Source organism: Musca vetustissima, unplaced genomic scaffold (assembly GCF_032173495.1).
Source record: "Musca vetustissima isolate MV318-11 ecotype Yass unplaced genomic scaffold, APGP_CSIRO_Mvet_v1 utg2948, whole genome shotgun sequence".
Taxonomy (NCBI): domain Eukaryota; kingdom Metazoa; phylum Arthropoda; class Insecta; order Diptera; family Muscidae; genus Musca; species Musca vetustissima.
In genome coordinates, this window is record NW_026878007.1 from 21,150 (window position 1) to 34,996 (window position 13,847).

Consider the following 13,847-nt stretch of genomic DNA (forward strand, 5'->3'; position numbering starts at 1 on the left):
TGAATAAAAATGTTTATTATTATAATTGTACTATGCGAAGCAAACCCAACTGAAAATATTTTCAACCCCACTAAAAGTCCGTGTCTTGTTATTTGTAAAAATATTTGTTTTATTTTTCATCATCCATCGTCAGGTTCATTAATCAGTTTAAATATTTTCTCTTGAATTTATCGATTTTATCCATAACCGATACAGTCAAATCATTGATGACATCTTCCCGGTTTCTAGGTAGATTGTGTTCATCGATACTTCTTCGTGCGACGTAATGATTGGGTAAATTTACCTAAATTTAAAGTTTTCATAGTTATACGCTCTGATTGATTTTAGGATATATGTACATATATACAAACGTTATCAATCTTACCTTGTGTCTTGCGATCGATTTTAAAATTAGCCATAGGACGTAGAAACTGAACCAAACAGTGAAGTACAGTGGAATGTACCACAGTTTACGGCCTATGTAGAAGTAACTGTACTTTTTAACACGTGGTTCTGGAGGAGGTTCTGGTGGTGGAGCCTCTGTAGTTGTTGTGGGCGGTTCTACGTGATGATGATGGTGGTCATGATGATCGTCGTAAATTATTTCTGGATAATGTGGATATACCGGAAATGAAGGGAATGAGTGATGATAGGGAAAATAATGATCATGATCGTGCTGATGATCGAATATAATATCGGGATGATGATGATCATGGTCCATATCAGATGTATGGTCATGATCATGGTCCATATCTGCAGAATGATCATGGTCCATATCTGTTGGTGCATGATCGTCCATATCATGTGGGGGATGTTCATTTTGGGCCTCAGGGTGTGCTTTTAACCATTCTGGTGGAGGAGTTGGATATTCCTTTTCAGTGTCGTATTCATGGTCATCATGATGATGCCCGTCACTGGAATCTGCTGCAAAATTAAAAAAAAATTATTAAAAATCATTTCCCAAGTTTCTTGAAAGAAATCTCTTAAAAATGATGGACAAGCAAATGGTCCTGAAGGAACATTGTCATGTTTACTAATAAACATGTTAGTACTTAAATGCAAAATTTGATTCATAATGTTTTTTGTTTGAGAAAAATTTGTAACCAGCTGTTAGCTCAAACACGAAATTCAACATAACAATTACACTTACCATCTTTCATTTTCATTTGATCCATTGTATCCCCGGAGTTATTGTCACCACCCATCGCACTAGCTGGTAAAACTCCAATTGAATCATCGCCGGTTTCTGTGTCACTATCACTGTTGTCCTTTTGGTCTTTTGTATCCCCATCACTATCACCCTTGCCACTATCATTGTCATAATTAATGGACGGCAAGTAGCCTACATTTAGAGGTCCCTGATATTTGTACCCCGAATCGTCGATGCCTGATGCGGGTGGTGCATATGAATTTACAACATTGCTCGGCATTGCTAACTTATTGTCCTTTGATGAAGGCAACGGATAGTTGATGTTGTTTGGTGGAAAGGAGTACAAGTTTGCGGGTGGAACGTATGTATTTACCACATTCGAGGAGGCGGCCGTTTTGCCAGCATTAGTATAGGTGGGAGAATGATTGTGATGGTCATGATTGTGATTATGAGCCGATTTTATTTGATGAGATGCCACAGCTTCACTGGGTGTAAATCTATCTTTAATAGGTCCTGCAAACATATAACAAAAATTACAATAATTCAATATCTCGGTTATTAAATTCTAAGTTCAACCTTTGTTGGCATAATTTGCATTTTAATCACTTACCTCGACCGCGTAGCTTATCAATTTCTGCTCGACTTGGCGGCTTTCGCTGATATGCAACTGGGGGATAGACCACTTGTTTGCCAACATTCGTTGTCGCTGAAGAGTATAATGATGTTGGCATGGGTATGGTCTTACTATTGTCACTGCTGTACACGGGACGTGGTGCATTTTTGATTAATGGCGTGATAAGTTGACCAAAGGGATAACCACTACGATAATCGACAGCACGACCAGTAGCAATATTTTGTTGTTCTTGCTCCATGGCTGCACTATTGTTGCTGTTATCATTTCGTTGCTGCTGAATATTTATGGGATTTTGTGTAACCACTTGTGTACCGTCGTCCTCATTTTGGTGGGTGTTGGTGTTTGTGTTGGGTGTCTGGTAAAGAGCAGCCTCATTAGGTGATGGTGTAATATATAGGAGTGCTTGTCCCTTATCACCATCATCTCGATTTGTTTGTTCATTTGATTGTGACAGCGGATTATATTGTCGCCGGTCAACCAGGCCATCAGACACCAAGTCAGATGAATCAATACCTAAGGAGGCAGAGGGTGAGGCGCTTGGAGTGACTGTTTCGGTAGAGTTGAAACTATAGTTGGCAAATACAAGAGAAAATATAAAATGTAATATACTAAGTAGTTGTATAGATTTGTAAATTTTAAACACATATCTATAGATTCTTGGCATATTTAAAAGAGCAGTTCATTTGTTTCATTACATCGTTTTCAGATTTTTTTCAAAATATTTCTGTTGTAATTTTTTTATGAATTTCATCTCAAAAAGGTTTACTATTTTTTATTTTCTTTGTATAATTTTATAAATTTAAAATGTTCAAAATAGTCCATTTGCTCAAAAGTGTCACTTAAGATGTGTAAAATCATTTTAGGTAGTTTAAAGAATTTAGCCAGATATTCCTAAATATGTTGTTATTCTGAAACAAAACACGGGTTTAATTTAACCGTCAGTTGTTCCCAATTAATTTGTCTACTCTCTCATATGTTCACAAAAAGGATTGGACTTAAAATGTACCTCTTGGGGAAAACCAAGTCAAAATTTAACGCTTTATAAATTTTTGGTCCATCTCCACTGTGCTCGCCATTGCCACTGGTCGAGACTTGTGTGTAGGCATGACACCGTTGGATATGTCCATATAGCAATATTGTACTTATAAGCAGTATTCCGACTGCGTTTCGTATGCACATTTTTATAGTTATAATTCAAATTTGTTTTTAGTTTATATGATTTTTCGATTTTATTGTTATTTTATTTGGCACAAATTCTCTTCCGTTTCCGTTAGGCTAGCATTGCCCTCCTAGTACTGGCAAGCTTGAGCGTATCAGTTATCAGCACGTTTGTACTTCACTCGAGGTTATTTTCAACTGGATTATAATCTCCAAACTAAAATCACTGCGAAGGAAAGGTTTTATTTTTATTCTCCCATAGAGTGATGATGTCTGATTTGTCGTGTACTATTCATCAATTGGCGGTAGTCTAAATTTTCTTTATGTATTACCAATGGTAACTGCAGCAACTGCTCCCATTTTGATAGTAAACCTCCACATATGGGGGACGGTGGTGTGTGTGTGGTTCTTATATGCTATTTATCAATGAATCTGTTTTGACGGCATTTTCGTTAGCTTCAAAAATGTGGGTATCCATAACTAGTTCACTTTCTTTCTTTCACACCGGTGCTAATGAGTCAATATCGTTTTTCATGAGAGTGGTGCGTCGAAGCTCTGGACGTAGATCAGTGCCTAACGGGAAATTGTAAACAACAATGTATTGAATATTATTTCAAGTGATCTAATTACATATATCTCAATTATTTTGTTCTTGTTATACGCGGTTAGTATCCACAAGTATTGTTGTATGAGGATAAATTGAAAATGTTATGTGAAGAAGTATCTCTTTAAAATGTCATATTTTCAAATAAGTCAATTCCTTTGAAAGCGGCAGCAATTGAAATATGTCTTATCGGGTGGTACATTTATATATTTTGGGGTATATAACTAAATTTGCTTTTACTGGATACTATAACTAATTACTGGTCTATGTTTCATTATGATCCCCACACAACATATGCTAAAGCGTATTTACTTTTTCAAGACTTTTATTTTTATTTTGAAATGATCCGCAAAAAGATTCTAATCGATCCAATTCCTTAATAGATATGTGGTTATAAGCTGTTTTATTTTCTTGAGATGGATGGCGTTTCATATAAGAATAGAAAATAATAAAAAAAAACAATTCAAATTTTCAGCTGGTACAAACACAATATTTTGTAGTGGATCCTATCTTTTAGTCTAATTATAAACATATCTATTCCGGTTTAAGCAAACAGAAAAATATACGAAATATTTGTTATTTATTTGCGGATTATTTTGGCAATGTTAGTATTGACCAACTTCAACAAAAAAATTACATGTGTAATTGCATTCGGCTATAACACGTAACTACTCTCGATGTCATACTTGTTGGAGAAAACAATTAAATTGTAAATGAAACCACACACCGAAATAAATACTATGTGTGTGTGCGTGTGTGGCATCAGTGAAGCTGTTATAAATAAATATTTAATAAATACTGCACTTGTAAACATACGAATGAGCCTAATGAATGTATAAATATAAAATTTTCATTAAATAATTGGAATAACATACAACTATTGTATTTTTTGTGGACGCAAGATGAGAATATTTATAATAAAAAAATTGCGCGACAAATTACACTTTTACAAGCACACAACATTGTTCAAACATTCAGACATAAATTAATGTTCGAACAACATCATATATAGAACAACTTTCAGATTACATATAAGAAATCTTATGTGAAATCAGTGATCTCACAAACTTCGTATTAGTTACTGAAATTACATACTCAAATTCGACAAGTATAATAATTCAATAACATTTTACAAAACTTATAAGATTTCCTTCAATTGTATAACTAGTAAAAGTGCTAAATGATCTACTTTTTGCCAGGTATAAATTTTATACAATAAATCGTTGAACTGAAAAAGAAAGTTTTATAATTCTTTTATGACCTACATACGTAAGACACGATCATGACACAGAATAATAGAGGATGCTAATTACTTTGGTCAATAAACAAAATGCTTAATGGAGAAAATACTGGAAAATTATTTGTGTAGAATACTTTGCAAGTAGCACAGGAAAAGGGACAAATTCGAAGGTATTTAAATTAAAGAGATATAACATATTCTTTTATACTTTATTGCTAATAGTTGGCTTTGGATAACCAATTTTTCATTCAGAAATCGTGATTGACGCAGACAATTCAACTAAAGATACAACAACCACTTTTACTACATACGTCTAAAATAATACCATTTCGTTTTCTCCATTTGAGTTCTACACATTTCATTAGTGTGTATCAAAAAGTGATTAACACATTTCGAAATGTTTCTGACTGAAAAGTAAGCACGCGTCATATATGTATGCCATATAAATGAAACCCATAGTAATTATTACTATGGGTTTCATGATAAAGCTTCATCAATGTAAAAAATAGTTGATCGCATCGATGTAACATTAACCTGGTGTTTACAAACGATCTTTTGGGTAGACAATATCAAAGATATAAATCATTTTAATCAATACATTTATATATTAGTCAATTGTCAATTCTAATCTTGAATTTTCCATTGACAGTAAAACTGGACAAGTTACGACATTTAATAGCAAAATATTCAAAATGGACCGACATGGATTGAACATTAAATAAATTGAAATATTTTATAATTCTATTGTAATTTCAGAATTATTTTTCAAATTGTCTGTCACAAAGACAGTTTTTAATTCATTGGTAAATAATGCAAGAACTCAATTGTCTTCGATTGCACTGTCGCTAGTTAAAGTAAAGGTAAAAGGTAAAGATATACCGGAAGAAATGTATTACAAATGTTAAAAATAGTAATTATGTGTTACAGTAAAAAATCAACCGTCTCCCCGACGGGGAATTGAACCCCGGTCTCCCGCGTGACAGGCGGGGATACTAACCACTATACTATCGAGGATTGTTACCAACGACTCTCAGGATTAGGAAACATAAACTAAAGAATAACAATCGTACACTAAAAGTTAGAACGTCGAGATTTGAAATATATAGTCGAAATCCCGTATAACGAAGGTTAAGGGATCGACTATACTCCAGGATGTAAGCAATTACTCCTTTAAATAACACATTTGTAAAATATTGAATATCTCCCCGACGGGGAATTGAACCCCGGTCTCCCGCGTGACAGGCGGGGATACTGACCACTATACTATCGAGGATGTGTGAAGTAATTCGCCAATATTGATACATATAACATAAATAATAATAGTTTAATATTAGTTGGTAATTCTAAGTTCCAGACTGGTCATAATATCATTGAAACCCCCATATCAATTTCAAATTAATTGATACATATTGTTGTAAATAAATGCGAATACAATACAGGTAGTATTTACTTTCATTACAAATTGCCAAATGCATAAATAATATCTATTAATAAATATTATTTATATTTAGCAGCTGTCAGATTTCACAAATTATTTAAATCATCGAATTAAACAATAAAATAGAACTCCGAAACTTGCAAATATGTATGTATGTACGTCCAAAAGGTATGAGTGATAACATACGACCTTATAATGCTACATAATTTACTCCCTCAGTCCTAATGTGGGATGTATACATTGGTACCAATAAAAATATGCCCAATCATATATTGGCTATAGACTCCTAGTGAATTCGGACTTCAGACCCCAAGTGACATTGAATCAAGATCCATTCCGACCTATTATTATACTTATATTGGTACCTTACATACAAATTGTCAAAACTTTAATTAGTTTTTATACCCTACACAACTATGTTGTGACGTTAAATATTGATCCTGAAACGCCGTTAAATATTGATCCTAGACCCACCATTTAGTATATAGTCATATCTCGACTAGTTGGGTCAATCTAGACATGGGTGTGTGCCGGTCTGTCCATTATAATTTGTAAACATGCCACATGTACAAATTTTGCATGAAGGATCATGTAGTTCTGGCCAAGGAAGATCCATATTGTTTCTGGTTATGATCGGTTAATATTTAGAGAATAAAATACTTTATTTTTGTCTATCTTCTGATCGGTTTAGAGACTAAAATTATATTAAATTATATACATCCCGAAGGACATATATCGGAGGAGAGGTTGACCAATAAATTGATACTAATTTTAGTTCCGATATGGGAGTTATACTTACAGGTGGCAACATATTCTGATATTATTTAGCAAACCATCACCAAACTAGAGGGCGGAAACGTAGCGTTCCGCGTAAAGGACGACACCTATTGTTTTCGGTATTGATCAGATGATATATAGGGGATGAAATGGACCGCAAAAAATAATTTTGCCAGGTTTTCTAATCCGTTTAGAGGACAGGGAAGGGGATTTGGCCTACTATTGAATGGCTTCTTGATCGGTCAATATTTAGGAGATTGCAAATATCGAAAATTGTCCAGGGTCGGAATATAGATCCGCAGAAATTTAGACTCGTGGTAGTTGTGAAAGGTCATGGGTTTATGGTTATGAACATTAAAGCTAAAATTTGCATCCCATCATCCTAATTTAAGCTGTCGTATGAGCATGAAGAGGTTTTTCACCAAATGGTAAATAAATAATATTAAATAGGCGTTATGCACAGTTACGAAAACTGAATTGGAAATTGTTCTTGAATGACTGCTTAATTACATTTTATATAATAATTCATATTAATAAAAAATATTCATCCATGTAAAATTAGTACGTATGCAAACCTTAACATATGAAACTGAACTAAATGAACTGTAAATAATTGTTACTCAACAAAAACGAACAATGTTTAAAATAATAATAATTCATAGTTTATGATAAATCGAATATATTATATATGTTTATGTAAATATGTTTTAATTACATATAACAGTAAATATTTACATATGTATTTTCATTCTTATGAAATAATTATGGTAGAAAGCTTATGGAGAATCTTGGAATGGGATAAGTCACAATAACCATTTAGCGTAATGCACAGCAAAAACAGATGCGCGTCTCCTTTAGACCCTGGGGAACCTAAAGAAGCCTCAAACCAATCACTCCCCGACGGGGAATTGAACCCCGGTCTCCCGCGTGACAGGCGGGGATACTAACCACTATACTATCGAGGATTGCTGGAGATCTGGAATATGTTCACCATCGAAATATTTAATTTTGTTGAAATTTCTCTTAAATAGATCTAAAAATAGCTACCCATTCACACCCACTTATTAGCTGTAGTGGCTGATATGGTTCACTGATTTTAAAATAGATTAATAACGTAACCCACACCAAATGGAATCTCAGCAAGTGACCGAACGATCAACAACTCATATATCAGATGATGATGAGAACAAGGCGAGCGAGAGCAGTGTTTGACTGCAGTATTGAGAATAATTAACTCATAAACAAATTAATGTTCGAGAAAAAATACTCAGATTTTTGTTTGTATTGTTGTAATTGTTCACATCTCGATCACTACACAATTACAGTGAAACTCGATATTTCGTAAAGATAGGAAATATACAACTTGTATGAAGTTACCATATTTTAAAGAAAATCAATTCAATATACTTATAGTTTATTATGATTTGTTTGGGTTGTTATATAGCGGGATTCGTCTGTAGTATATTTATTTTTTTATAAAATATCAAAAGTTTTTCTCCCCGACGGGGAATTGAACCCCGGTCTCCCGCGTGACAGGCGGGGATACTAACCACTATACTATCGAGGATATGTGACAAGTCCTTTTAAAGAAAATCGATAGAAATATCTGAAATCTCGGTGTATATAAAGAAATTTAATGTATGCCGATTTTTTAAACAAAACATCAACTTTTTTTACAAAATATCCCGGACATTCAACAAGTCCTTAAAATTTTATTTATAGCAAAGGAAGGATATTTATAATTATTATTAAATCTGTATTTTCTAATGAAAAGCCTAATGGACCAAGAAATTATTACAATATGCTTCGAATTTTAAATTAAACATTTAAATTATTAGAAGTTAAAAATAAATAATATCTAATTACGAAAATAAATACACTTCTTTCATTTCACAGGGGAAATCTACTTTGCCTACATTAAAAATTGATCAATCGATGTGAGAGGTCCATATAGACTTTAAGATATAAGACAAATCTATCCTCGATCTACATATTTTCTTAATCCACCTTTGCAGATTTGTTATTGTGTTTAATTTAATTTTTTTTTTCATTTTCCCTTAAACAATGTTTACAGATGGAGAAGGGAGACATAAAGATGAATAACAGTACAGACGAGTGTTCGTTAAAATTACACTAATAAAACAAACAAATAAAAATAACAAAGTAAAAATCTAATTGAAAACCAAACGGAAAAAGTTTTTCAATTAAAATGCAAACACAAGTGTGAAAATGCCGCAATAGACCATAATTGAAATAGAAGAAAATACTACAGCACAATTTTCTGTAGTCATCGTCATCATCACGAGAAGTAGCAACAACAACCGCTATCACTACAATTTTTTCGGGTGTGGACTACTAGGAAATCCCCCGATAAACATAGAAAGATAGACATTCAGACATTTCAACTTAACCTGCAGCCCACCACTCGTCCTACGAAAAAGAAGAACCATCAGGAAAAGTAACATTGTTCGGATAGGTCAGATGTTTAGATCAAGTTATATGAAATGTTTAACCAACTTCCGGTCAGTGGCAGAAGGGGAAATAAATTGTTTTAGAAGAAAATAAGCAAAAAACCAAATGAAGACATATTCAGCAGAGAACAGGTGAAATAACACACAAACACAGACACATGGATAAGGAACAGTTAGCTATACATTAACTAATAGAATTGGTTGGAGCTCCTGCTGGTAAGTTGTGAACGAAACCACAAAGGGGTGGTTAATGGTTGCAAACTATTGTAAACGTTTACGAAATAGAAGTGATTTTGACTTTGTTTTTTAATTTAGAATGTTGTTGGGTTTGCAAACTTGAAATGGATTTCTAAATTATTTATTAATTATAGGCAACATTTGTTTTTCTTGAGCGCCGTACAAAAACAAAATAACAAATGTTGAAAAAGTACACAACCACCAGCCTTCAAATGTAAGCCTTTTGTTCCTAATCTGCCTTATATTACATCCGTTTCCGGTTTGTAGCCAACACTAACAAACTGGGTAAGTGAAACCATGTAAAGTTTGAGTGCAGTATGAGTACTCCACAGAAGCAACCTACACTCCACTTGTAAAACTTACTTACATAAGTACAACTACTTCAAGTACCACTACAGATTGTAAAACAGAGGGTTACTAAAAAGGATATCGAATAATTGTGCACTTAGTAAGTACGAGATGTGTCAGATAATTCGTTTTAACTTCTCAAAGAACTTGACTGTACACAATTTTTTTAGACATTCTCTATGAATAGCAAATTTTTCTTTCACCTCATCGACTTCATAATTGGGTGAATGCTATAACTTCGAGGTATAGGAAACAAAAAAATATCTGATAATACCTTCTATGACATATTTCGTGACAATTGATCGATTGAAATATTCTACCCTGGAAATGCATATATGCACTAGACATAACCCTTCGTTTGCTTACGAGGTCATGCAAAGTTTTTAAACCGACTACCACACATTTCGTACTGAAGGCCTGACTCGCATTTCACTTGGATTTCTCTAAAATGATACGAATCTAAATTACTTTTGTTGTTTAACAATAATTTTATGTTGCAAGCAAAACAGTGGCCGTTCGCATTTGCTGGCGTCTTCGGGCACACACAATGCACCAATGCTCCTGCGATTATTTCCTGCACAATGGACATCATGGGAAAATGGTTTCCCGCGAAATACTAAATTGCTTAACGCCCATCATTGTGGGATGAACGGTAGGAATTGACTATCACATAAATGTAGGCTGAAATTTATGTGTTGCTGTTGGATAGTAACGTTTACATTTTCAATTGTTTCCTTACTCTAGTGTCCTAGCCAGGATAACCTAATCGTATTCCAAAAGCAAGAGTTAAATTAGAAATTTGTTTAAATTGTAAAAAAATGGAATTGAAATGACGAACACGAACAACCAACCTCATATCTGGCTTAGTGACATGGTTTGTAGACTTGGCTATTGTTTAATAGTCTTTCTTTGCCCTTGCATTCGATTGTATACTCATTCAGTTTGCCGATGTTGTTGTTTTTGTTGTTTGCGGTTTCAATTTACTTTCAGACACTAAGCAAGATTAAGTTTCACGCACAAGAAGACTCCGTTCAACTGATGTTAAGATTTTAATTAATTTTCTTAATATTCTTCTTGTTCTTCTTGCAGTCATTCTGTTGAAAAATTGAGCCCTTCGAAAGAGATTATATTCGAGCAGAATTTAGAAAAGTGCGTAGTTGGAAACGCACTCTCTGAACAATATGAATGCTTCGTTCAATTGAACGAACAAGGATTTGTGTGAAATGAATGCTGTAACCGAAGAGACGTCCATATAAAATAATTAAATATGCCGCGTAATTTGATTAGAAAAGTTTAGTGTATAATTGAACTTCATATCAATTAATAGAAGCAGACGGGCAGACCAGAGACTGATACAGAAGTATATCACTACTTTATAAGAGAATTTGTGTACAATTCCATATTTGTTGGTAATTAATTGTTGTTTCCTCCAAAGGATATTGAATTCAATTAAAAATCGGCTATTCTGGAAGTCTGAATTTATAATTAGAACGAACAAAAAAAAAAAAAGCCCGTGAACTAGAACTACTGAGAGAATAATAGAAATTAGAAGTTAGCTTATTAATAAACATATGTATACTCAATAACCACATCGCAAAAGAGAGCTTCACGCACAATAACTTTAATAAAACCCAAAAAACCTGAATTTATTACATTGGCATATCTTTGTAACATATCGACAGGATTAAAACCATTCAATGCCTGCTAATATTGTTTCATTTTAATCCCACATCCTTTGAACCCTTTTGTGTTTTCTCTTACACTTTCCACAGGACCTATAGGTTATCATAATAGTATTGTTACACAGTTCGGGTGATGTTTTTTGTCTATATGTATGAAATGAAAATGACAGTTTAGGTGTGAAAACGATTTGCATAATAATAGGATGGTGGCAACAGCAGGGTTTGATAATTTCCAACCTGGATTTTCGTGTGGTTTTAAGTGGTAGTTGGACATCTCGTCGTTTTGTGGTGATACCATACCATACTACTATTAACTGTAACGTCTTATTTGTTTGCAGCTACATGTGTATGATTTAATACAAGTATGTAGCTGAAGATGTAAATAAAATAGGAAAGACAATATTCGAAACAGAAATACATCATTATCTATTTTTATATTGAATAATTTGAACTTGAATTTCTAAATGACCATTGAAGAACATTCTACCTTGTTTTGATATCGTTCATAACGATTTATAGCGGTCTATTTCGGTGGTCCTTTGACCGTCGTTATCAACGATTTCGACGGTATTAATATAATTGTTTAAAATGTACGCTTTGTAATTATAATGAGAAATAATGAGAAATGTAATATTAATGAGAAAAAAATCACTGCCCCGAGTGAGGCTCGAACTCACGACCTTAAGATTATGAGACTTACGCGCTGCCTACTGCGCCATCGAGGCTGTACACTAGAAGTGAATCAAAAAAATATTTTCAGTACAATTTTGTTTTGATCCTTTTGGTGAGGTTAATGGTTATTTAATCTATTTTGAATGTATGTAATATAAGAATTCGAAAAATTTACTATTTCAGTAAAATTCTAAACGAACTAATGTTCGAATTTTACAAAAGCAGGATGTCCGATTTTTAAATTCTGGACCTAAAGGACTTGTTTTTTTTAAATTTCCCTTTTATTCAAATCCATATTATATTTAACTTAAAGAAATGTTACAATTTTCCTGCAACTAACGTTTAATGTTTTCCCCACCTACGATTATTCTCCCACAGACACAGATTGCATACTCCCATTGACTATCATTCGGTACGTGTGTATGTATGTGTTTAAGCTTACACAGATTGAATTTTAATTGAACTTTCCGGATAATCTCAGCTCATGCTTGATGCAAAGAGAATTTCTTTCATGTCGGTTTGTCGTCAGGTTGATGTGACTGTCCCCCACTTTCGTGTTTGTTGGTGTCACTTGCCATCAAGGCCGGCAATGTGAACAGTGTAAAGCGCTATTTCTAGATACACATGGACCGAATAATTTTATTGATACATATTACAATATAAATTTGTTTCTAATATATTTGGAATGAAAATAAATCCGGGTGAGTGGATATTACGAGTGCTATTGTTGAAGTGATACTTTCTATGAATATTTGAAGATCTGATATGCATATATTCAGACATACCAAAATGTGTCTGATATATTCCCCAACATATTTAATTTTAATTGTTTAGGAGAAAGTTAAGAGAAAAACATACATTAAGAAATAAGTTGTGGTATACGTTTTTTTCTGCTGTATCCCTGACAAACTGATGATGTTGGTATTGACTGTTTTGAGGTTGATGTCTGAGCGCAAGCATTGTAGATCGACCTCCCGCCCGCCAGTTTAATGATTGACTTTTGTCTGTTCATCTTGTGGCAAGAATGCCAAGTAACCATTTCGAGTCGAACGATTTTATCCACAGATTATTGCAAGTGGACGGATACCTACCCGTAATGGATAGTAAGTGAAAATATTGAATGTATATTTAAATGTGTGTGTGTCCGTGTATCTGGGCATTCGTTTAATAGTTTTCAAAACGTTTAAAAAGTTGGCCACAAGTAACTCTCAGGCATATGGCAGGACACACTGCTGTTGAATATCCTCTCCATGTGTTTTCATCCTCTTAGTCGATTTTATATCATTTGCTCTGTGGTGTGCGTAGGTATGTACAACTGTATTCTTTCGTTCTCCTCATTCTCTTATTTTTAGCATCGATGCTCCTCACTCATAAACATACACATTTATTTATTTTTTTATTTGATTCAATTTTATATTGTTGCTATTGCTGTTGATGCTCCTGTCCGATGATTGTAG

At 33.6% G+C, this 13,847-nt stretch overlaps 1 protein-coding gene and 5 non-coding genes across 6 annotated transcripts; all 6 read right to left on the reverse strand.

Annotated features, from left to right (window-relative positions):
* Window positions 1–142: 142 nt before the first annotated feature.
* LOC133322778 (LIM domain-containing protein A) lies at window positions 143–2,942 on the reverse strand. The gene is made up of 5 exons (XM_061531741.1): window positions 2,770–2,942; window positions 1,740–2,329; window positions 1,130–1,642; window positions 365–903; window positions 143–283 (listed from the first exon to the last, which is right to left on the reverse strand). Exons 1-5 carry the CDS (start codon window positions 2,940–2,942, stop codon window positions 143–145), a joined length of 1,956 nt encoding a protein of 651 aa, XP_061387725.1.
* A 2,765-nt stretch (window positions 2,943–5,707) lies between these two features.
* On the reverse strand, window positions 5,708–5,779 carry Trnad-guc (transfer RNA aspartic acid (anticodon GUC)). The gene has a single exon. It is a non-coding gene; the product is annotated as a tRNA-Asp (tRNA).
* A 187-nt stretch (window positions 5,780–5,966) lies between these two features.
* Window positions 5,967–6,038, reverse strand: Trnad-guc (transfer RNA aspartic acid (anticodon GUC)). Its single transcript has one exon. It is a non-coding gene; the product is annotated as a tRNA-Asp (tRNA).
* Window positions 6,039–7,873: 1,835 nt separating this feature from the next.
* On the reverse strand, window positions 7,874–7,945 carry Trnad-guc (transfer RNA aspartic acid (anticodon GUC)). Its single transcript has one exon. It is a non-coding gene; the product is annotated as a tRNA-Asp (tRNA).
* Window positions 7,946–8,475: 530 nt separating this feature from the next.
* Window positions 8,476–8,547, reverse strand: Trnad-guc (transfer RNA aspartic acid (anticodon GUC)). Its single transcript has one exon. It is a non-coding gene; the product is annotated as a tRNA-Asp (tRNA).
* A 3,823-nt stretch (window positions 8,548–12,370) lies between these two features.
* Window positions 12,371–12,443, reverse strand: Trnam-cau (transfer RNA methionine (anticodon CAU)). Its single transcript has one exon. It is a non-coding gene; the product is annotated as a tRNA-Met (tRNA).
* Between the last annotated feature and the right edge of the window lie 1,404 nt (window positions 12,444–13,847).